The sequence below is a fragment of the Schistocerca serialis genome, chromosome 4 (assembly GCF_023864345.2).
Source record: "Schistocerca serialis cubense isolate TAMUIC-IGC-003099 chromosome 4, iqSchSeri2.2, whole genome shotgun sequence".
NCBI lineage: Eukaryota > Metazoa > Arthropoda > Insecta > Orthoptera > Acrididae > Schistocerca > Schistocerca serialis.
Window position 1 is genome coordinate 361,967,098 of NC_064641.1, and position 26,830 is coordinate 361,993,927.

Genomic DNA, 26,830 nt, shown 5'->3' on the forward strand with positions numbered 1-26,830 from the left:
TTGTGCCCAGGTCCAATACAGGAACCATGAAAACATTTCTATGTCCTGTTATTTCATTCTACAGACCCAATCCTTCATGTGCTAGTGCCTGACATAAGGTGAGCTCATGTGTAGCAAGATAGTGAGGAATGTATTTCCCACAGTTTCTGTCTTTCAGCCTACTATGTTCGAATTCTTTGTAATTTTATAGAAACAGCAATGAACAGCCTCTAAAACCAGATCATTACACAACACACAGTGCTGTATTATTTCAGAATAACTTTGCATTTCAGGCCCATTTAACTGTCTTTAGCTGCTTCATCACACTTTGATACACAATGAGCAGACAAAGGTATAAATGAATTGTAATGATGAGAATAAGTGATCACAACAGCTAACCTTGACACGCTGCTGTATGTAGATGCTATTATTCATTACAATATATACAATAGATACAATTTGGAGAAGATGAACTACCTGTTAGAAACAGAAACATTTTAGCAATGTATAAAGAACAGTGCTAATTAAATATGATGGATATTAAATATTACAACAAATTAGGAGATATTTCAGGAAGACATCTCTGAACTACAGCTGAAATGCAATACTGATCTTTTTATTTGATGGCTTGTTTTAATTTTGAAATATAGAGTCACATCTTTGAGCTAATAGCAAAAGGAGAGGATTTTGTGTAGAGCAATTCTCAGTTACTAAGAAGGAAAAACATGGAAGGTTAATCTTCTTAAAAGGTAATAGTAAGCATATATTTTGGTGTGAAATATTCGTTAGGATACCTAGTCCTCAGTAGAACTTACAGACTGCACAAATTGCCTTTGGTAGCTAGAATTTATTGTAAAAATGTCTGATTACCAGCAAATTGCTTTGGGGATTCCAGTTTTTTTCTCTCTCATAATTTTTTTCATCTTCAACTCATTTGAAAAGACAACATATCTCTTTTAACTCTTCAATCATCAGTATGTTACTAGTGGACTTCAAAGATAATGCTGGTGTTTGATGTTTTGAAAATGTTGGTAGGGGATTAACTATTAATTCTGAAAGAGCAGATTTCACCGTAGCAAAAATGGTCTTTATTTGCTGTAATGAGCTGTTACACATAATTGCTTGTAAATCCATAAGGAAATAAGAGAAAACCTAATCCACAGTTACTAGTGTTAACAATGATTTTATCTATTCACTCACTACAGCTTCAGTTGACCCTGATTTTACTGTGCAAATGCTGGCCTCTTAACAGTTGAAAGTGTAGTAGCCAAGTAATACTTGAAACCTATCCAAGTAACACAAATATGGCTTTATTCATAAACCTCTGAACAATGATGGAAATAATCCTCTCATGACTCCGCATGTAACAAGAGTCATACAGATGGTGCAACATAAGTGATATACAGAACAATTGATGTGAGTAGTACAATCTAAAAAAAATGTAGTGAGAGTGAGTCAGCACTGTTCCATGCATATATAGACACGAGTCACCGGTAGATGGCATGGTGAAGATCATGCTGTTTACACACTTCCTACTGGTGGCCCCTAGTGGCCACCCCATGCTGATACAATTGGCAGTTGATTTAAGTACACCTGTGCAGTGACACTACAATTTGTGCACATGCAGTAGTAGCAGGATACAGCACACTTCTCTATTGTGTGAAGAGGGTGTTCAAGAGGTGGAGGAGACCCTGGCAGCCCAATGAAAGACATAACCATTAGATCTGTAACAGCAGTAGCTGGTGCCAACAGTGAAGGTGAAACAAAGTGTCAGGCAGGCACCGGAACATTGAGCTGGAACGTGTGGAAACACAGGCATGCCCGAGGGTGATGGCCCATGCGGGAACCAGTGACAGAACCAGAGAGGAGCGTCGCCATCTCTGCATTGTCATCAGCATGCAGGTCCCAGTGCTGAGGAGGTGGGGCTGGAACCACTGATGACAATCAATGAGGTGACGAAGGCGAGGGTGCCAGAGGAGGCAGCCCGACCAGAACAGCAGGCTGTGGCAATGGACCCGAGGCCAGAGACAAGCTGGTGCCAGCACCAGGAAGCTGAAACCACAGGCTGCCGCACATGGAGGAGGCAGCCAATGGAACAGGGGAACTTTCACAATAGGAAATGATAGGCTTGAGGCGTAGGGAGGCAGGACAGGCTGCGGTGATGGGGGCTGCACTCTTGAACCAGTAGCTTCCAGCAGCAAGCAGGGGTGCAACTGATCAAAGTGGTTTGCCACCAGCCTATCAGCTGGGGTGGACATCACAATGACAGTGTCCCAGGCATTAGACAACAGTGACTGGAATCCTCTTGGGCTGGTGACTAAAACTTCACACCGACACCAGTGATCCCGCTGCAAAGTGGGCAGGTGAACCTGATTGCAGCAAGTGCAGTGCAGGCTACAGAATACTGAGGAAATGCATGGCTGCTGTCTGAGAAGCAACTCAGCCAGGATTTACTTCCCCATAAGTGTGGAAGCAGGATATAAAATTTAGACTGGCAGTGGCAAGGAAAGCATTTCTGAAGAAGAGAAATTTGTTAACATCGAGTATAGATTGAAGTGTTAGGAAGTCGTTTCTGAAAGTATTTGTATGGAGTGTAGCCATGTATGGAAGTGAAACATAGATGATAAATAGTTTAGACAAGAAGAGACTAGAAGCTTTCGAAATGTGGTGCTACAGAAGAGTGCTGTAAGTTAGGTGGGTAGATCACGTAACTATTGAGGAGGTATTGAATAGAACTGGAGAGAAGAGAAATTTGTGGCACAACTTGACTCGAAGAAGGGATCGGTTAGTAGAGCATATTCTGAGGCATCAAGGGATCACCAATTTAGTATTGGAGGGCAGCGTGGTGGGTAAAAATCGTAGAGGGAGACCAAGAGATGAATATTCTAAACAGGTTCAGAAGGATGCAGGTTGCATTAGGTACTGGGGGATGAAGAACCTTGCCCAGGATAGAGTAGCATGGAGAGTTGCATCAATCCAGTCTCTGGACTGAAGACCACAACAACAACAACAACAACAACAAGTGTGAAGAAATAGGTCCTCACAAAATGGAGAAGGCCATCATCTGCTGAATAATACACAACAAACTTTTTCATTTGGGAATTTAACATATGCACTAGTTGTTCTGTCTCACCATTTGATTGAGGATGGAATGCTGGAACTGTAACATGATGAATGCCTTGATGAGAACAAAACAATTGAAAGGTGTGAGAAATGAACTGGGGCCCATCATCAGAAATCAAGGTACAGGGCAATCTCTCAATAGAAAAACCCTCAAAGGCATATGAATTGTGACCTCCATTGATGTTGACAAACACCAGAGAATGTAAAGAAACTGGGAACATGCACTACAGCCATGGGCCAATAGGAAGTCAAGAAGGGATCCGAAAAGCCTACATGAATACGTTCCCATGGCTGCTGTGGAATGGGCCAGGGAGACAGTGGTGACCTGGGAGCTGCCTGTTGTCATGCACACTGCTCACTAGCTGTGGTAAAATAGAAAATTTCGCCATCAATCCCTGGCCAAAAAACATGTCCTGGTTAACAGTTTAGTGCATGAAACTCCCAAATGGTCCTGGTGAAGGTGTAGAATCTCACTCTGTAATGCAGCAGGCATGACTATTCTGGGAGATAGGTCTTCTGTGGATAACAGCAAAATGCCATAAAAAACTGAGAGGTGATACCATAAGAAAAAATAGTTGTGCAGGGGGTTTGAAGCCCAACCAGGCAATTTATCCAGCCAGCCCTTTTGAACAATCTGAACATTTTGATGGGGAACCAGTAACTGTTGCACACAAGCTTGTAATTGGGAGCTCTCTGCTGCAGCCTGCATTTCAGTATCAAAATGGAAGCAAAGCAATGATTCATGATCAAAGTTGGGATCAAGACCCATAGGAAAGGGGGAGGGGGGGGGGGGCAGGGTGTCCGCATTGGCATGTTAGGCATAGGTCAAAAATGGATGTCATAATTGTATTGAGAGAAGAACAGCACCCAGCACTGTAGACAGTGTGCTGCCTTGTTAGGCAAAGGAGTGTGAAGGTTAAACAGGGATACCAAGGGTTTATGGTCAGTAATATGGTGAAACTTGGACCCACTAAAAAATAATATGAAATTTCTGGAGAGAATAGGCTATGGAAAGAGCCTCTTTTTCCACCTGAGAGTAACACTGCTGAGCTGCAGTGAAGATTTAAAGATGAAAGCAATAGATTGTTCAGAGGTGTTTGCATATCGGTACACTAGAACTGAACTGAGGCGATACTGTGGGGCGTCAGTCACCAAAACTATGTGCTGTTCTGGAGAGAATGTTCCTAGGCAAGAGGCCAAGAGTAGTGGGGTGCAAGGCACACCAAAAGGAAGGTGCAAAAATTGATAGAGCACAAAGGAGTATTCAAAACCAGAACTCGCTGAGACTCTTCATCCACAGGAACCTGCAGACATGCTTCAGAAAAATCAATTTTAGAAAAGTTGTGGCCATCCAATATTTTCGCCACCAGTTCCTCGTGGCATGGGAGAGCATGGGTATCCATGACGGACTAAGCATTGACAGTAATACTGAAGTCACCACAGAGTCAAAGTTTCCCCACCAGCAACAACTGGTGAAGATGACCATTCGCTAGCCATAACAGATTGCACCACCCCTAGCGACTGAAGCCTGTCCAATTCTGCTTTCAGTTGATCTTTCAGAGTGACAGAAATAGGATGTGCATGACAAAACTGATGCTGAGCAGTGGATTTCAAAGAAATTTGAGCAGAGAAATTTGTAGCATACCCTATTCCATCCAAAAACTCCAGTTGAGTATATGGAACCTGGTTGGACACAAGGTGAACTGTGCCAGTGATACGAAATCCAGATGCCTGAGATGTGTCCATCCTGAACAAGTTCTCAACACCGGGGTCAGCAACCACTAAAAATGTGATGGAATGAACGATCGACTTCTAAGAGGCAGATGCTGTAAATTTTCCATGTAGCACAATATTCTGTTTATTATAACTGACCAGCTTCTGTGTGACTGGTGACCAAGGTGGTGAACCTAAACTCACATAGGTTTGAGAATTCAATAACATCATTGCAGTATCTGTGTTGATCTGTAGCCAGACCATTTGGCAAAAAATGATAAACTCAATAAACAACCAGGAGAAGTCAGAAACATTGGAGTCACACAGTTTGTGCCCATGTCCATATCCTGAGCAACCTTCGGTGAATGACATACAGGGGTGATGTGGCTTATTTGGAGATGAGCATTGAGAGTAGCCCAGTACTAGGGACATGCCATATGTTATGCTGAACAAAACAAAAGTGAACAGGATGGAAACAGAGAACACTGATGCTGGCATTGTAAGAGTCATGGCTGCTTGGGTTGGCCTTGGGCTGCTTGGTGCTGGGCCCACATGCTCACTACCATCACTGCCACTTCCTCATGCAAGCTTTGTCAGTCCATGTTTCAGTTTGGTTACATGGTGCCTGAGAAATTTCGAAAGATTGTGCTATATGCTGAACTTCTGTCGATGAGGAGTTTTCAGAGAGTAAAGCCTTCTGGTGTCCTTTCTTGTTCGGAGATGAACAGATAATTGCATCGCGCACCATAGATTCTGCATAAGAGTCGTTATGGGTGTCAGCCACAAACTAACACTTATGGCTAAGGCCGTGAAGGTCAGCTGCCCACATCCTACATCACTGGTTTTGTTTCTTGTGCCATCAGTGGAATTCAGGTCATGTCACTATGACATCAATATGTTTGTGACGATTGTTGGACAATAAAGTGCACATGTAATCAAAAGTGAGAGGTACCAGTTCTTGTAAAGGGACAAGCTGACACAGTAATTGATACAACCTAGGTAGAATCTATGGAAGGAATCAGGCTTTGCGCAAATTCGAGTCTGTCACATTGAAAGCCAAAAAATGCTGTCTGAGTCTGGTTTTGTAAGCTTCCCAATCATTGGGTGAACCATCATGTGGAGGAAAAGTGGGTGGATAGACCAATGGAACAGTACCCTGTCTGTTAATGGAAGCCAGGAAATGGGTCACTGCCGAAGTAAGGTGTTCAATCAGTGCTGGTAGCACAGTGTCCATAATGGCTAAACCTAATGAAACTGTACTTAAAGACTGCATATGCGGAAATGATTCCAAATTCATCACCAATTGTGCAGTGACCAAGTAATATATGAAACCAATCCGGGTAACACAAATGTGGCTTTATTCATAAAGCTCTGAACAATAACAGAAGTAATCCTCTAATGATTCCACACATAAGAAGACAAAAGAATCATACAGAAGGTGTAACATAAGTGATTTATAGAACAACTAATGTGAGTGGTACAAAGTAAAAGAATATAATGCAAGTGAGTCAGCCTTGATCTGTGAATACAAAGGCATGAGATGCTGGTAGGCAGCTTGGTGGAGACTGTCCTGTGCGTACACTTCTACAGGTGGCCTCTAGTGATCAGCATGCACTGATGCAGTAGGAGGTTGATTTAAGTACACACACACTGCAGCACTGCAGTTTGTGGGCTCACACTCATGTTCACTAGTATCACAATACAGCAGAAAGATAGAGAATAAAGGAGTTAATGAATAGTGCTGATGATTAACACAAACATTACCACAAGGGGCACAGGCTGTTGTCCCATTTGAATTTGATTAGTGTGTGAACTAAACATCAGGTTGCTATAAACTGCCTAAGAATTTCTTCTATAAATTTTGAATCTCCTTCCTTCACCATCTTTAATATAAATTTCACATGACATTTGTTTATAAATATGTATTCCTCACATTTTTATGAAATAATTTCAGCATTGTGCAATGGAAATTAAATTTACCTAACTGCAGCGATGGAATTCCACCCCAGGCACGAAGAAAATCACCTTCATCAAAATATTTTACATCTGGTGTACTGGGAGAATGATCCGAGACAACAAAATCTATCTCTCCAGAAGTCAAAGCAGCCCAAAGTCTTTCCTGCAATATGATTCAGAGCTCAATGTGAGTTGCATAAACAGAATCAGTTAACAGCTAAGAAATGCAGTAAGAAATTGAGTCACTGAAGTATGGGGAAGTGTATTTTGTTTGAACTTAATTGAGGAATACATAGGTTAGTATCTAAATGACAACAATACATTGGATAATATCTAAATACTGACAAGTGGACTGTCAAATGTTTGAGTTATTGTTGTTTATCTTCTATTATTTTTACATGCTTTAACAAATGAATTTTCAAGTATGATTGTTTGTCTTACAGTATTCGTACATATTTTTCACAAGGTATATATTTTTCATAAACTATCTTGATTTTAACAATATTTTGAAACTCCAGTACACTCTTTGATTCATGAATGTCTTGCGTGCATTTGGCAGGTTCAAAACAAATATTGAGTTCTAACTCTAATGAGTTTTCAGCAGAACTAAAAATTTAGAAAAAACCATAATGAAATTTGCTATGAAATAGAAACAGCTGTAAAAATATTAAAAAATGGGAACTAAATAGAAAATTAAAAATATATCTAATACTTTGTTTAGGAAGTAACATCAACTGCTATTAAGCACTCATCATTGTCAATTCAGATTAACTGCCATACTTATTTAAGCATCATGCCTTAAAAGTGAAACAATTGTGCTCATCTGCCCTTTATGAAGATAAGTGTTTCAAAGTATGGTTAATGTGCTGGCACAGCAATTGACTTCTAGTGACCATACTGAGTGCGACATGACATCTTTATGTGGTTACCTCAATCCTCTTCATAGAATCCTTCCTGGTATTTACCTTATGTTATTTAGGAAATCCACAAAAAAAACTTAAATCAAGATGGCAAGACACTGATCTAAACCACCATTCTCCTGAATGTGAGTCCATTGTCTTACCACTACACACCTTTGCTCAGAAGACAATCTTTACTCCACTTAAAGACATATGTTTAGTTAAACAACGGAAACTCCAGGAAGAAATATCAAGAATGTAGGAAAAGATAGATTCCTAATTATTGTAAAGACCATACTTGAACTGCAGACAGGCACAATTAAAAGATATTTACACTAGGCTTTTTATTTATTTCATGTTCCATAGATCCTTGAAGCGAGTGAATTGCAGGGATATGGAACATGTCAAATTGTACATAGTTCAAGCATAACTTGTATAAATACATATGATAAGGATACAATGTAAATAAAGTCAATAGACAACAGCACACTCAAAAAACAGAAAATTGTTTTTCGCATATTAAGGATAAGTAATATATATATATGATATGGAATGTGTCTGCTTGTACACACCTGAAATATAACTTACATAACCGAAAGAAAAAGATACAATGTAACCAACTAAACAACAGCACATTCAATTAACAGAAAGTTTTTGTTTCACCTGTTAGGGTGAGTAATATATACAGGAATTGAGATAAGTTCACTATTCCAAGGGAAATACAGAAATACCAATAAACAATTTTCATATGCCTATTCAAAACAAAATAATTACACTATTTATACAACACTTGCAAGTTTAGTGATTGTATAAATTTTCTTTCACATATTCATCAATTGTATCAAAAGATTTCTCTATGAGGTACTCCTTGAGAGTTTGTTTGAATGCTGGCAATCTATTGTTAAGGCTTTTGATGTGTGGTGGGAGAGTGTTAAACAACTTAATACTGGAGTAGTAAGCTCCTTTTTGAACCATAGTGAGACTTTTCAATTCAATGTGCAGACTGATTTTGGTCCTTGTGTTATAGTCATGAAATTGGCTGTTATATGTGTAGATAGAACGGTTAATACAGACAGAGGTCAACAAAGAAAAGATATACTGTGAGGCGGTGGTAAGGATCCCCATCTTTCGAAACAAGCATCTACAAGAGTGTCTGTGATGGACACAACTCATTATTCTGATGGCTTTTTTTTGTGCAGTGAAAATTTTCTTTGCGAGAGGTTGGTTCCCCAAGAATATAATAGCATATGACATTAATGAATGAAAATAGCCGAAGTAAGAAGCCTTAATGGTATCTACGTCAGCCACTGAAGCGATAACCCACAATGCAAATATTATTGAGCTAAGTGTTTTGTAAGGATGAAGAATGTGTGTTGACCAATTACATTTGCTGTCTATATAAGCACCCAGGAATTTTGTAACCTTAACTTTTTGTATTGCTTGATCTCTACAATTAATGTTAATTTCTTCCAGATTTCTTTGTGGAATATGGAATCTCATAGAAAGGGTTTCATCTGTATTGAGTGAGATACCATTTGAAGAAAACCAATTTACTATATCATTGAAAACTTCATTTGTAGTTTGTTCAAGATTGTTGTCTGTAAAATCATCAATTAGAATTGTAGTGTCATCTGCAAAAAGAGTAAATTTACTCTTTGTATCAGAAGAAAGTGGGAGATCATTAATGAAGATGAGAAACAGCAGTGGACCCAAAACAGAGCCTTGTGACACACCACAACTTTCTGTGGCCCACTCAGATGAGGCAGGTTCTCTGTACATGCCATTCAGCATTACAGTCTGCTTTCGGTCCTTTAGGTATGACTGGATCCATGAACCAACGGTACCACCCAAACCATAATATTCTGCTTTTTTCAAAAGAATTAGATGGTTTACACAATCAAAGGCTTTAGATAGGTCACAAAAAATACCTACTGGAGACATCTTTTTGTTCATGGCTTCCAGAACTTGATTGGTGAAAGAGAATATTGCTTGTTCTGTACAAAGACCTGCACAAAAAACAAACTGACTTTTGTTTAGGATATTGTGGAAGCTGAGATGATTGACAATCAACCTGTGCATCAGTTTTTCAAGAATTTTTGAAAAGATAGTTAAAAGGGAACTTGGGCGATAATTTGAAACATTGTCTTTCTCACCTTTTTTAAAGAGTGGTATCACTACAGCTAGTTTTAGCCTGTCATGGACAATTCCTTCTTGCAGCGATGTATTGAATATGTTGCATAAGACTGGACTTATATATTTATAGCAACATTTCAATATTTTACAGGAAATATTGTCCACACCTACAACTTTTTATTTTTTAATGAGGTAATAATTCTTTCAATCTCTTTTACTGTAACATGAGATAAGGATACCTGCGGCTAGTCTATTACTTGATAGCTTTCTGTAGAAGAGCCAATGATTCACCCGCAGAACCTTTACAGCCTGTCTTCTCTGCTGCTGACAAAAAGTGACTGTTGAAGATTTCTGCAACAATTTCAGGTTTCTTTACAATACTGGTACCTTGTTTAAGTTCTATGGGTGTTCTGTTCCCTGTTTTTTGAGTTTCCCACTTTATTACATTCCAAATTGCTTTTATTTTGTTGTCAGATGTATCAGTTTCAGACTTAATGCACATTTTTTGACTTATTTACTACCTTCTTTAGGATGCTGCAGTAAAGTTTGGAATGCTGATGTTTTTTTTGGATCATTACAAGTTTTGAGGGAATTATATAGCATCCTCTTTGTTCTGCAGGATGTTTTTATCCATGCAGTGATCCATGACTTACTGGTAGTGCTTACATGACTGTTTCTAATTATTTTTTTTTTTAGGAAAAGTGGCTTCAAAAATAGACATAAATTCATTTAGAAATGTATTATACTTTTTGTTCACATCTGACTCTTTGAAAACTGGACTACAATCTATCTCTTGCAGGCTGTTGTTGAAATTTTTGATGGTTTCATCATTTATTATCCTGAAAGATTTCCAAGAATTCTCAGAACTGTTGCACAGATTGATGTCAGTGAAATTAAGCAACTGATCTCCATGATCAGAAAGGCCAAGAATTGGATGTACACTGATATTTTTTACTCTTGACTTATCTATAAATATATTGTCAATCAGACTGACAGTTCTCGGTAACTCTAGTTTGAAAATTTACTACTGTCATCAGATTATAAGAAACAACTAGATGTTCTAAATCTGCCTTAACGTTGCTTTCATTTAGGAAATCTACATTGAAATCACCTGTAACTATTAGATCCTTTGATTTTGAGTACACTTGGGATAAGACAGAATCTAACTGTCTCAGGAACACATTAGTGTTCCCTGAGGGTTTTGGCCACAGCCTTCATCAGAAAAAGAGAAACAAATACACACACACACACACACACACACACACACACACACACACACACACACACACACCATTCATATACACAAGCCAGCACAACTCATGCACACATAACTGCCATTTCTGGCAGCTTGGGCCATAATCTTATGTTTAATTATTATGATGAAATTTGAAAGCTATGTTCTGTCCAATAATTTCAGCTAAGTATAACATAGAAATGTGGAAATGTGACATAAAAGAGATGGTGGGAGTGGAGATGGTGTTTGTTGCCATGTATTCTAGAGACCATCTACAGTTCATAAACTGTATTTAAAAAGAGGTCTTAGTGTAGAAACAAGATTTGAAGTATCAGCAGTAAAGCTAGCTAGTGGTAAATAAAGAGTCTTGCTGCAATAAGGCTGTGCAAATCTTGTTGTATAACTGACAATTTCTTACAAAACAGAATAAGTGGTTAATATTGTGTTTAGGAAATATAAGAATTTAGCATTGCTTTAACCGGTGATTTTACTATAAGCTCCATGAAGCTCACTAAAAATTATGAACAATTAAATGATGTTCAACAGATCTTTGCACTTATAATTTGCCAGACAGATATGATAGGCTAACTGACAGTGCCTGTAAAGAAAATAACTGTACCTATTTAGTGATTCAATGAATTAATATAACAGATCTTTATGTCTGTGGTAACTATTACCAAATAACTGAACTCCTGAGTATCAATGTGGGCTTTGTTTGTGATGCGGCAATCACCAATTTGTGGGTGCAAGTCATTGACAGGTGCAAAGATGACTTGCTTAGCAGATCTGGTAATTGGGTTGCCTGCATGCAGTTGTGAACTAATTCAATTTGACAATACAGAGATGAGGTATAACAATGAAACTTGAGAACAGCACAGCATATAGGTGCAATTTATAATTGTAAGGATTCTGCAAACCATTAGTATGCTTCCCTTTACCAGTGGGACACTGACACAAAGCAAAACATGCAACAAATTCCAATTGCTTCTCTGGTAACATATTGTGGGAAACATACATCTCAATAATAGACAAAGTGTTAAAATGTCAGAGATTGGTCAGTAACATTTTCTGAATATTTTGGCATAAGAGACCTGTCATCTCTAGTGGGTTATTACATCGTAATAATGTGCGTATCATTTATACACATTGTTACCCAATCATCTCTGGTTCTGTGAAATACTTGGACAACAGTGAAAATGCCTGTAATTTGTAACCATAAAAAATTGTAACACAAAACACAGAATAATGCAAGAAGACATCAAATGCAAAAGCACTATGATGTGTTTACCATAACCATGGGATCAGCTCTGAATAGCTATGTTATACTGCTTATAATTTAAAAGTAGTATGCGTGATACATCATTTTAATGTATTTCGTGTATGACCAATGTTAATTAACAACTTACTACCATCACTGTGTAACATTACACAGCATAATAATTAGACTTCAAAGGATTAGTGGAAAATTACTAAATGACAAAATAATTTTTCATTATATAAATAAGTTATATAATAAGCCTTCAATAAAATTGGAACAGTGTATGTTGTACAAAATAACTGAGGGAATATGGTATAGTTGTAGGTAAACAACTAGAATTCTCTCATATACAGATTTATTCACACAGCGTCTACACAGATAAAAGTCCGGAGGCTAACTGCCGTTAGCGTCCAACATGCTCTCCAAAGCCCCTCTCCTCAAATATAGCACACTTACGCACAGAACAAATATCGATTTTTATGGCGCTCTACGCCACATAGCCCCCCCCCCCCCCCCCCCCCCTCCTGCGCAGTATGGAGTACGTCCCTGTGAATGGGGGGGATGAGAAGTTAGGAAGGTAACGCACAGTTCTTCTGCGTCAGGCAGAAGCGGTCAACTGGTAGGAGACCGAGGGGTGAAGCCTGGTACCTAGACGGTGAAGTCAGCAAGCGACGCTGGCGGCTGAAGACGACGTCCCATCGTGGAGTGAAGGTGTAGCACTTCGTCAGCCGGCAGGTGGAGAATCACCTTGCCAGAAGGCCTAACAAAGGCACGCAAATTGCCACACGCAGCACTTCTGCTCAATTTAAAGCGGTGCACCACACGAGATTCTGCACTTCCTCCCTCAATATTGTCACACGCAAGTACCACACACACTGTATCGCCATCTACGACAACAGATAATTTATGTATGTCATCAGGTTGCACATGTGTTGTGAATTCTTGGATGGCACCTGTACGAGCAATGGTAGGGAGGCAGGGAGGTGTGGGAAAGCCATGGCAGGGGGAAGCATCTGCTAAGAGGGGGGTGGCAGGTGCACTAGACTGTGCAGGAGACAACCTCGGGCGATCAGCTGACAGACAAGGGAGCGTGACCAAAGGCAACGAGGAGCCAGCGTGGGTTGAACGGCGTGACAAAGAGCTGTCACATGAAGATGGTAACACAATGGTAGAATCCGAGTGGTTGGCAGTTCGACTGCGAGGGCTGTGAGGAGTGAAGCCCTGAAAAGATTGGCCACTCGAATTAGATGAACGCGGAGAAGGAGCAGTGCTCGGCAGAGAAACACGCTGTGGAAAATCAATACCCAAATGCGTGGTGTGGGAAGATGGATGGCCGTTCGAAGCAGGAGTGGGAGAAATAGCGGCAGAATCAGGGAGGTTCACCTGAGGCTCAATGAAAGCTGGTTTCACTCGGTTGAGTGAGACTGTGGTTACAGAGTCTTTTATGAGGAGATCCATGTTATTCTGAGAGCGTTTGATGACCTTGTAAGGACCTGTTTAGGGCAACTGAAGCGGGGCTTTGACTGAGTCGTCTCTGAGAAACACGTACTCACAAGAGTCTAGCGGGCGCGGTACGTACACGCGCGGAGGTGTATGAGCAGCCGGAGGTGGCGGCTGAATTTTGCTGCAGTGCAAGCGCACCTGCTCGAGAAGTGAAGGGAGTTCAGAGGGCCGTGGAAATGGGGTCGGAGTGACTAATTCTCCAGGCAAAACCAGAGGTTGGCCATATACGAACTCGGCTACGGACCCCTTGAGGTCTTCCTTGAAAGTCGCACAAAGGCCAAGAAGCACGAAGGGCAGTGCCTCTGTCCATAGTGAGTCATGGCAATGCAGGGCAGACTTCAGGGTGCGATGCCATCGCTCGACAAGCCCATTCCTTTGGGGGTGGTATGCAGAAGTATGAATTTTGACAATACCACACATTTTACATAAGTCAGAGAAAACTGAAGACTCGAATTGTCGACCCTGGTCAGTGGTGAGGTAAACAGGTGAGCCAAACCTAGAGATCCACAAATCTAAGAATGCTCGACTTACTGTCTCAGAGGTAATGTTCAGAATAGGCACAGCCTCAGCCCACCGAGTCACCCTGTCAATAGCTGTAAACAAGTAACAGAAACCCTCGGAGGGGGGCAAAGGGCCTACGAGGTCGACATGAACATGGTGAAACTGGCCTGGAGGTTGGGCAAAACAGCCAAGGGGTGGAGAAGTGTGCCTGGAAACTTTGTTCTGTTGACACAGCATGCATGCCCTTGCCCAAGACTGACAGTCACGGCGCATGTTTCTCCAGACAAACCGTTCAGCTACCAGACGGGTGGAGGCTTTGACACCGGGGTGTGCTAATGTGTGTAGTTTGTCAAAGACCTGGCATTGAAGGGGCTTAGGAATGAATGGCCGCAATGTACCAGTTGATTCATCACACCACACTAAGTCAGATATGCCAGGGAAAGTAGAGCGTACCGGTTGGAGAGAGGAGCTGTGGTCTGAAATTAACTGCATGGTATCGGGGTCTGCCGATTGCAACCGAGGTAGGTCCATTAAGTCAATTAAGGTTGTGACAGCACCAACACGTGAGAGAAAATCAGCGACCACATTGTCCGCTCCTCGGATGTAGCGAATGTCATTTGTAAATTGCAGGATGTAATCGATGTGACGAAAGCGTCGTGGAGGCGGATCAGCTGCAGGATTTTTTATGGCAGGAACCAACGGCTTGTGATCAGTGAGCACATAGAAATCTCGTCCCTCAGCATCAGCTCTGAAGTGTCTTATGGCCTCGTAAACTGCAAGTAGTTCTCTGTCGAATGCTGAGTATTTCTTCTGCGCGTTGTTGAGGGGGGGGGGGGGGGGGGGGGCTGAGAAGCGACGGACGCTCGAACGGTGTGAGGATCATAGTCAAAATGTGCATTCTCATTGATGTAGTAGCTCGGAGAGAAGCCACAAGTGCTTAAGTACGCCGGTGAATGTCCATTATGCACACAGTATTCACTTGACCGTGAGTGGTGGGGCTGGTTGTAGATGTCGGAGTAATTACTATCCAGCACAGAATTGTTGACCTGATGAGAAGCAACACAAGGATCCCACACACATCCACTGGGATGCACACTCGGTGTGATATTTGCTGTTTGGCGAGCATTGAACACCTGTTGACTAGCCGGTGCGGAAGGATACACACGTGGCGGGAACTGATTCGAGTTTGAATTTACTACTGGATTTTCCAAAGTAGCAAAACCTCGCTCGACGCCACGAACTGTATTGAATTGTGTGTTCGACACAGGAGTAGAAATGTTCCGACCAACACTCTGTGGAGAACACGTGGGAAGGTCCCGGCTAACAAAGCCAGAGTCCACGACCGTTGGCGGTTGGAAGAAACTGGCGGCACTCGATGAATTCCACTGCATGTTCTGGCTGAAGGATTCCGAAGATTCTTGCGGCATGTCCACTACGACGGCAGGAGTGCTGGAGAGATGTTGCTGGAATCCGGGCGGCAGTGAATGCTGAAAGGCCATTGTCTGGAGCTGAACAAAGGCCCTCGCGATCGCGGAGAAACCCGACACGGTAGGCGCGTAAATAACTTTCAGGCGGTAACTCGGATGCGTATTACACAAAAACGGGGTCACCAGTGAGGGAATATGGTATAGTTGTAGGTAAACAACTAGAATTCTCTCATATACAGATTTATTCACACTTAGCAGCTACACAGATACAAGTCCGGAGGCTAACTGCCGTTAGCGTCCAACATGCTCTCCAAAGCCCCTCTCCTCAAAGATAGCACACTTACGCACAGAAAAAATATCGATTTTTGTGGCGCTCTATGCCACATAACAAAGATTTAGAAATGAAGTTACCACAGTTAAAGATAAAGGAAATATTAATTTAATTTTAATGAAATTCACACATTGTAATGTTAATTGTGAAAAATATTCATCTTACAAAATTTAGCATTGTAAAACTGTGCATTTTACAAAACAGTTTATTTCAAATATGTTTTTGTTATCTGTTAATCTTCACATTACACATTAAATTATTTGTATTGATTTCTTTTCATTGTAATTTACATGTAACATTAATTGTAACAATACCTCAAATTGAGTGCATTTTCAAGATATTACGTAAGTGAGTAAGGCTGTGACTGCAGGCTCAGTACAGTTATGGCTGAGATAAATGTCATTGATTGGGTTTAAATGTATCAGCAAAATGTAACTGATGATTGTAAAAAATTCTGAATTTATCTGTTGCATCAGGAATAAATTACAAGATGTATACAAATATTGTCAGGTTATTGTTTTTATGGCCAAGAACCCCAGACCTGTTGATCTGCACAGAAGAGAAGATTTAATATTATTTTTGTTCGAATTGTATCCAAGTAGTTGCTGGCAGGTGGCAATATGTTTGGGTTGCTGTATCAACCAAATCACCAGTTAAATGTTACTGTATTTTATATTTCTGCAAAAGGCAGATAATTTTCTGTTGAAACAATTGGCTAATTATGGTTACCAGTGTGTTAGAAATGGGGCTCATTTGCTGGTATAATTGTATAATATTTTATAAATGTGACACTAAAATTATATTGCACATTGGGTTAAAAAAATGAAAACATTGTATAGAGAAAAAAATCAGGAAAGGGATGAACAACAGGAATGAAATAATGTGTAAGTAGTGGACTGGACTTCGACTTTAAATAAGAAAGGAGATAGGTACCAGAACTTGTTATTATTTTACTCCATGCTCATTTTAATGTGTAATTCTGAGAAACATTGTATAATATTTTCTTAAATTTTTGAACTGTTTGTAAATTGAAGTAATAGTATGATGAAATTAAATTTCAAATTGAGTCACAAATGATAAGGAGAGATGATTTTGGATTAACTTGAAAGGAAATTTAAATGCTCATGAAAGGACTGAAGGAGATACAGTTTTGATCATAGAATCATAAAAATGAAAGAATTGGAAAAATTTCAAGACGAACAGACAGTTAAAAATTAGGCTAAGTTATGAACTAGAAGTCCAAATCAAGAAATTGAACAAAAAAACCAGATAGAATAAAAAATTAAAGAATTGGCAAAATTTAAAGTCAAACACAGCTAGAAGTCCAGCTCAAGAAATTGAACAAAAAACCGGATAATAGAATTAATGTGCTAAAAAGTGAATTGTGTAGTCACGTAGTGGAAAGAAATAACAAATTATTGCATGCAAGAAAAGAACTAGGAAGTGAAATTCAGAACAATAATGGTGAGCTTGCAGAAGCTGAGTCAGAAATCCTTGAATTAAAATTTACTGTTGAAACGAGGAAGAAACAATCAAATATTCAGGTGGAATTTGGTTTAGAAGTTGAGAAAAGTGCTATATTTAATTATGAAAATTGTGATGTTCCTGTACCTGATGTCTGACATACTGGTAATCATTATGTGATAGCCAATGTTTGGTTTGAAGTAGATGATGCTGATGAGGAGACAAATGGTTTTCTTGTTTTGATAGATGAGTTTCTGTCAGAGGAAAGTGAAAATGTAGTATCTGAAATGTCGAAAGGAGATAATTTTCAATACTAAATTTAGAAAACTGGTCAAAGTCCATTCCACATAAAGAAACTTTTTTTTAGAAAAGAGTTTCTAAAGTTTTTGTAAACAACTGCAGCTTGATTTGTGGGAAAAGTATGAGAACAAATTTTGGTATCAGTTTAAAAGTAATTTAGTTGCAGTGTAGTACATTATGCTGATTCAAATAGCAGTAAGTCTAGGCTAGAATACTCTTTCTTTCTTATTTGACATTTGAAATGATTGACATAATAATTTTGGTATATAGGATTATATGCTAGGGACTGTGTTGCATTTTGAGAATTTGATCTAATAACATGCCATCTTCCATACTTTGGTATGGTTTGCACTGAAGTATTTTGTTTATGCTCTGTAATTACATTTAATTTAGGTTTGCTGTAATGTTGAAGGTTTATTTTATGTAAACACTCAGGACATACACATATTGTATGTCAAGTGCTTGGCATGCATGGGGCCTCAAGCTGTTGTAGCACTTTTGCCATTTCGGTTTTCTGTGGTGTCTTTCATCTTCTACCTTTTCAGTTTGTTAAAGCTATGTCTTCCTGTCATTGCTATCCATTTTCTCAGGTTTTAGTCATAGATTAATTATTTTGGAATATGATCTCACAGTGCTTAAAGAATTTGCAAAACATTATGCTTAATTAATGAAAGACAGTATGTAGCTTCAGAAATTAATTCCATGTATAAAATTCCTTAATAGCATTACTTCAAGTTCGAGCAATAAATATTTTTTGCTGTAATTATACTTTGTGTGGTTTGGCTGTACAGCTTGCTATTTCTTTTGGTTGCACTCAAATAATAATAATAATGCTTTGTCTTATGAAATTGCAATTACAGTAAAGTTAATAATTGGGAAGACAGGGAGACCAGATTTGTTGCCTCTACAGTCATGCTACAGTTTTTTTTCCTATGCCATTTGTACTTAGAGGAATTTATTAAGTATTAGATTAGATAAGGAAAAACGTTTTGTGCAGAATGAGGCCATACCAAGTAATGAAGAATCTTGTCCAAATGAGAACAAACTAATACTGAATACATGCTATTAATGAGGATGAAAATGTGATGTTTGTTGTGAGACCTTCATGAGATCGATAATGACACACTATTTTTCATATTGTTGCAGTTAGGTGAGAGGTAGCTGTGAATTGAAGCATTTAAGATTTATTGTGAGATAATATGATTATGATGATGTATATTGGATTTTGTGGAGTATTATGGTGATGTTGATCATGATGATGATTATGAGGTCTGAGGTCTTAAATATGTTATTTAATATTATGAAGAATATGATGATGAAGTTATGGTTAGGGATTAGTTGTCATGAAATAGAATGAATTGCCGGCCGAAGTGGCCGTGCGGTTAAAGGCACTGCAGTCTGGAACCGCAAGACCGCTACGGTCGCAGGTTCGAATCCTGCCTCGGGCATGGATGTTTGTGATGTCCTTAGGTTAGTTAGGTTTAACTAGTTCTAAGTTCTAGGGGACTAATGACCTCAGCAGTTGAGTCCCATAGTGCTCAGAGCCAAATAGAATGAATTATTTTTATTGAGTCATGTGGAATGTATTTTCACTGAATATTTATTGAAGATGAGGTGTCATGTTGCTATCCATCATGAGTACCATCTGAGAGATATTATAAATGAGTTCTGACACACAAAGGCACTACAGTTAATGAAGAATGTAACAAAGGAACTGGGGGATCAATATTACTGGAGTGATGAAAATTCTGATTATTATGGTAAAATTTAAACAAATGAATTACACTTTTACAGCACTATTGTGGAGTCATGTTTCTGAAGATGACTACAACTTAATTTTGTGTTTTGTACACAGTAGCAATTAGTTGCCACTTAATAATAAACACCTGGAGATTATGATACTTTGTACATCATTAAAACCACTATTGTTCACTAGTATGGTGAAGAACTGACTTGTTTATGTGGTGATGGATATGGGAATGTTGCTAAATGAGTAAGCTATTGATCATTTTTCTTCCTTTGTTACTAATGAAAATATTACTCAGTAATTTAATTAATATGGATAGTCTATATGTAAATATGCTTTGTAGTGTTGTGTAATAATGATGAATTTCTTTCAGCATTGTAATGTTTTGTGGATCGTATGCATTACACTGTCAATTTTTGACACGTGTGGTGCCCACAGTTGACATAAATGTATTTGTTCCGTCTACATTAAGTATTCAAGTAATTAGATTAGGCTAGTACCAATGAAACAATTTTTTTTTAATGCATGTTTATGAAGTTGAGCTGATTCTTTTCACACTGGAGCTACTTGTCTATGTTAAGCAATGATCATATACATGTTGTGTTAGCTTATGTATCCATAATACATTTACTGTTCTTTCATGCATCTTGTATGCCTAGGGTTGATTCAACATAAATGATGTAGCATGATTCATAGAAGGAAAGAGATGTGGAGTTTATGCAAATTCTATGTAGGAGATGAAAGTTGATGAATGGTTCTAAGAGACAAGAAACAAGAGATAAAAAAGAAGATGAAGACTAATTAATTATTTTCCTTAATACATAATATACAACAAACAATTATATAATTTGGTATGTTTGAAAATAAAATGCAAACATTTACTATTTATAGGTGCTCCTGTAACAAATAAAGACCCATCCTGATCCAGTTTTGCGTGTCCACTCAATACTGACACGTAAATTTTTTTTTTCACTTTTCCTATTTTTTTATATTACATGCATATTCCAGCATAAATTTAATGCATGGAACTCTGGGTGTGTGTGTAAGCATGTGATTCAGCTTTTTAGTGCACATTGTCATACATAATATACACATCACAAAAACTTTTGCATCACCACAGTTCCGAGAGTTTCAGAACCTGTACAGAAAATTGGAATAGAGAGCAACATAAACATCATTTCTACCATTGCTCATGAAAACCGCACATTGCGTGTTTCACCACCATGCAGCGAGACCTTCAGAGGTGGTGGTCCAGATTGCTGTACACACCAGTACCTCTGATACCCAGTAGCATGTCCTCTTGCACTGATACATGCCTGTATACTATCCACAAGTTCATCAAGGCAGTGTGGGTCTAGATTGTCCCACTCCTCAATGGTGATTTGGCAGAGGTCCCTCAGAGTGGTTGGTGGGTTATGTCGTCCATAAATCACCCTTTTCAATCTATACCAGGCATGTTCGATAGGATTCATGTTTGGAGAACATGCTGGGCACTCTAGTTGAGTGATGTTGTTATACTGAAGGAAGTCATTCACAAGATGTGCATGATGGGGGTGTGAATTGTTGTCCATGAAGACAAATGCCTCATCAGTATGCTGCCAATATGGTTGCACTACTGGTCGGAGGATGGCATTCACGTATTGTACAGCCATTATGGCGTCTTCCATGACCACTATCAGTATACATCGGGCCCACATAATGCCACCTCAAAACAGCAGGGAACCTCCTCCTTGTTGCACTCGCTGGACAGTGTGTCTAAGGCATTCATCCTGATCAGGCTGCCTCAAAACACGTCTCTGATTATTGTCTGGTTGAAGGTATATTTGTGAGTCATCAGTGAAGAGAATATTATGCCAATCCTGATAGGTCCATTTGGCATGCTGTTGGGCCCATCTGTACCATGCTGCATGGTATTGTGATTGCAAAGATGGATGTCGGGAATGAAATTGCGTATCATGCAGCCAATTGCGCACAGTGTGATTCGTAATGTGGCATCCTGTGGCTGCACGAAAAGCATTATTCAACATGGTGGCATTGCTGTCAGGGTTCCTCCAAGCGATAATCCGTAGGTAGTGGTCATCCGCTGCAGTAGTAACCCTTCTGCGGCCTGAGCAAGGCATTTCATTGACAGTTCCTGTCTCTCTGTATCTACTCCATGTCCGAACAACATCGCTTTGGTTCACTCCTAGACGCTTCCCCTGTTGAGAGCCCTTCCTGGCACAAAGTAACAATGTGGACATGATGAAACTGTGGTATTGACCATCTAGGCATGGTTGAACTACACACAACATGAGCCGTGTACCTCCTTCCTGGTTGAATGACTGGAACTGATTGGCTGTCGGACACCCTCCATCTAATAGGCACTGCTCATGCATGGTTGTTTACATCTTTGGGTGGGCTTAGTGACATCTGTGAACAGTCAAAGGGACTGTGTCTGTGATACAATATCCACAGTCAATGTCTATCTTCAGGAGTTCTGGGAACTGGGGTGATGCAAAACTTTTTTTGATGTGTGTAATTTTGTCATTGGGCTTAGTGACATCTGTGAACAGTCAAAGGGACTGTGTCTGTGACACAATATCCACAGTCAATGTCTATCTTCAGGAGATCTGGGAACTGGGGTGATGCAAAACTTTTTTTGATGTGTGTAATTTTGTCATGTAAAAATATATGTATGACCACTTATTAATTTTCACCTTAAAGCACTTAATGTATAATGTCATTAAGAGTAATAATTCGACTTCAAAGGTCAGTAACTCAATACGAACTTATTACATGATGAAACTGTTTGTTCATAATTATTAGCCTTCAGTATGAGTTGGAACAAGTGGCACCCATTGATAGGTCATGGGGGGCTAGACATATGGCTATAGAGATATTTTTAATATCTTGGAAGACAAATGGCGACTTGTAAGTACCCATAAAAACTTACAAATTTGACCCTGTTAAAAACCTTGGTAAAATTGACTTTGAAATCATTTTCTTGAAACAAAAATACCTGACTACACTACATTTTTTGCTTACCCTGAAAGCTAGGGGAAGCTGCAGGGCCCCACACCTTGACACTGCGTTTTAGTGCCAATGGATGGAACAGTGTATTTTGTACAAAATAATGAAGATTTTGGAATGGTATAACCACTATTGTAAGGTGTTGCATGTGAATTTTTTGCATTGATCTTTTTTTGTTATCATTTACATGTAATGTAAATTGAAATAGTACTGAAACTGAATTCATTGTTGAGATGTTATTTAAGTGAATAAGGCTGTGAATTCAGGCTCAGTACAATTATGGCTTAGATGATTGTTGTATTTCATACTACAATGTAATGTCAAAGACTGGATTTGAATTTATAAGTATTATGGGACTGATGATTGTGAAACACTCTAGATTTATCCATTGCATCAGCAAGAATAAATTAGAAGATGTATGCAAATACTGTCAGTGCTTTTTTTTTATTCTGAAAATATCCAAGTAATTGATGACCTGTTGTTATACACTATTGGCCATTAAAATTGCTACACCATGAAGATGACATGCTACAGACACGAAATTTAACCGACAGGAAGAAGATGCTGTGATATGCAAATGATTAGCTTTTCAGAGCATTCACTTAAGGTTGGCGCCGGTGGCGACACCTACAATGTGCTACCATGAGGAAAGTTTCCAACCGATATCTCATACACAAACAGCAGTTGACCAGCATTGCCTGGTGAAAAGTTGTTGTGATGCCTCGTGTAAGGAGGAGAAATGTCTACAATCACGTTTCTGACTTTGATAAAGGTCGGATTGTAGCCTATCACGATTGTGGTTTATCGTATTGCAACATTGCTGCTCGTGTTGGTCGAGATCCAATGACTGGTAGCAGAATATGGAATTGGTGGCTTCAGGAGGGTAATACGGAACGCCGTGCTGGATCCCAACGGCCTCGTATCATTAGGAGTTGAGATGACAGGCATCTTATTCACATGGCTGTAATGGATCATGCAGCCACGCCTCGATCCCTGATTCAACAGATGGGGATGTTTGCAAGACAACAACCATCTGCACTAACAGTTCGACAATGTTTGCAACAGCATGGACTATCAGCTCAGAGACCATAGCTGCAGTTACCCTCGACGCTGCAACACAGACAGGAGCACCTGGAAAGGTGTCTCAACGACGAACCTGGGTGCACGAAGGGCAAAATGTCATTTCTTTCGGATGAATACAGGTTCTGTTTACAGCACCATGATGGTCTCATCCACGTTTGACGACATCACGGTGAACGCACATTGGAAGCATGTATTCATCATCGCCATACTGGCGTATCACCCGGCGTGATGGTATGGGGTGCCATTGGTTACACATCTCGGTCACCTCTTGTTCGCATTGATAGCACTTTGAACAGTGGACGTTACATTTCAGATGTGTTATGACCTGTGGCTCTACCCTTCATTCTAACGCTGCGAAACCCTACATTTCAGCAGGATAATGCTCGACTTCATGTAGAAGGTCCTGTACTGGCCTTTCTGGATACAGAAAATGTTCGACTGCTGCCCTAGCCAGCACATTCTCCAGATCTCTCACCAGTTGAAAACGGTTGGTCAATGGTGGCCGAGCAACTGCCTCGTCACAATACGCCAGTCACTACTCTTAATGAACTGTGGTATTGTGTTGAAGCTGCATGGGCAGCTGCACCTGTACACGCCATCCAAGCTCTGTTTGACTCAATTCCCAGGCGTATCAGGGCCGTTATTATGGCCAGAGGTGGTTGTTCTGGGTACTGATTTCTCAGGATCTATGCACCCAAATTGTGCAAAAATGTAATCACATGTCAGTTCTAGTATAATATATTTGTACAATGAATACCCATTTATCATCTACATTTCTTCTTGGTGTAGCAATTTTAATGGCCAGTAGTGTATGGTTTGGGTTGGCTTCAAATGGCTCTGAGTACTATGGGACTTAACGTCTAAGGTCATCGGTCCCCTAGAACTTAGAACCACTTAAACCTAACTAACCTAAGGTCATCACACACATCCATGCCCGAGGTGGGATTCAAACCTGTTTTGGGTTGATGTGGTAACAAAATCACCTGCTAAATGATACTGTAACATAGATTTTTGCAAAAGTTTGATAATTTTCTGTTGAAAACAATCAGTTATCTTAGATACTCATCCATTGCATTCAGTGAATACATACACAAGGTGCATATCGGTCTACTCTTGATCAGTAAATCTATCCATACTGTCATGTATAACTGTTAATGGCAGATAAAACCCATTACTCAGAAGGGAAGAAGCAAAAGCTATATCATCTCCTGTAGGACAACCACTTTTGCACTGGCTACAGTAGCAAAGGCTCCAATGGAAAGCTTTTCTCTTTATTTTGATGATAATCTGGTGGATTAACTGTTACGTAAACCAGTGTTCATTTCATGAGCATTTGTAGACTTTTACGGATCTTGTGACATGCAAAAAACAATCTATAATGCAGGCACACAGCTAAGTAGTTCTTTCAGTAAACTGTACTGTCTTCATAAATAGTACAATACCTTGTTATTCCTCTGTAAGTACTAGCAGAAATGGAACTACTGACAGCTGGTACTCCAGCATGTTTCTTGCAAGAATTGTATCAGAAAAAAATTTGGCATTAATTAGAACATGACAAAAGAACAAACCAGTTATTCCCTCACATGTTTTGCCCAATAAACAGTGGACTGTAGCTTGAAGTCTCTTCAGCTTTACAAAAGCCGTATCATGATCTATTATCATCTCCACAATGCATAACGTTGGAAAGATTGACTGACACTTGTGGTCAGCTACATAGTAATTACAAAACACTTGCAGAAGAATGACAAAATAGCTATTAGCAGTGTTTTTTTTAATGGTGTCCAAAGGAACATTTCTTATATACATCAAAATCTACTACAAAAATAAAGCTTTGTCTAGTGTGGAGAGAATCTGCTGCCAGTACAAAAGGAGAGGAACTGGGTCCAGTCCAAAAGGATGTGAAGAACAGAAACAGCACTTGCTCTCTGGCATCATATGTGCTGAACTACAAAAGACAACAAACTTTTCATAGAATGTTTAACCATCTACACATGAATGTAAAGTATGCTAAGGTGGTCTGTATGTCCTGTGAAGATGATAACAAGGGATGAACATTTAATACCATGTGTCATGTAAAATGTTATACCTGTGTCATTAAAAGTTTGTGACACTTCATGTTCCAAAATCAGTTATCTGAAAACAAACAATGATTAAAACAGCACTGAATATATTATTTCACTTTTAAAAGGATAAAATTATACATTTTTAAAAATAACTCCATGGAATGATGAAGTATTGTGTTGTTATTTATGTTTTAGTTTTATGTCAAATGGACCTGATGAAAGTCTGTGTTTCTGAAGGATTAAATAATAAAAAGTTCAGCACCAAAGAAACCATAAAAATCATTATTTTGCTAAAAGAGATGATTTTTCTGCCTATGATAATGTCTTTATTGAAATTTTAAAATAAATTAGCATATTTTGCACTTGGAAATATTTTTCATTAAATTTACTAGAAGATAAAGATGTTAGTTATGCTGAAAACTTTCGCTGTGGTGTTCTATTATGGAATTATCTTCTGGAGCAAAGCAGTTAAAGTAAATTAAGTATTCACACAGACAAATTGAGCTGTAACATATATTAAATCAGTAACCACAAGTCTCGTTGGGATTGTTTCATAGAAATAGGAACACACATTCAGCTGCTAGTACATTTTCTTGCACTGATGTAGGGCCTTGGTAGCTAGTAAGAACAATCTATTTGAGCTGAACTATGACTTATATGACTGTGATATATCCTACATTTTTTTTCATATAGACTGAATTTCCTTGTTAATTGTTCAAAGTGGAGTTTTGTATTCTGTTGGTAGAGATTTCAACAAACTCTCAACACACACAAATCAAGATACTGTGATTCCTCAAAATATTGCAACATTTCTTTTTAACACTCCTTGAAATTATATGTTTATATACATTTAATGACTGAAATCTCCTGCTGCATGCCAAATGTGTGGTGTTCATTGCAAACAGACTCCTGTTGTTACAAACATTGATAACTGTTCATTTTTGATTAATGCTAAAATTGTCTTTTCCAGAATTTGGCCCACAACCAGACTATATGTCTTGAAAGAGAATATATTTTATCATAGGTTGTATTCTGTATTTATAATTATACTCTTCAATTTGACTACTTTCCAAATCATTGGTCATTCTGAAATATGAAGGTAATCCC

General features: G+C 39.1%; 1 protein-coding gene across 1 annotated transcript in view; it reads right to left on the reverse strand.

Moving 5' to 3' along the window:
• The window catches only part of LOC126474162 (allantoinase), a 252,153-nt gene that overhangs the window by 58,580 nt on the left and 166,743 nt on the right, over window positions 1-26,830 (reverse strand). Inside the window, exon 9 of the mRNA XM_050101619.1 lies at window positions 6,796-6,934. Within this exon, the coding sequence (XP_049957576.1) occupies window positions 6,796-6,934 (139 nt within the window). The remainder of the gene's footprint in view (window positions 1-6,795; window positions 6,935-26,830) is intronic.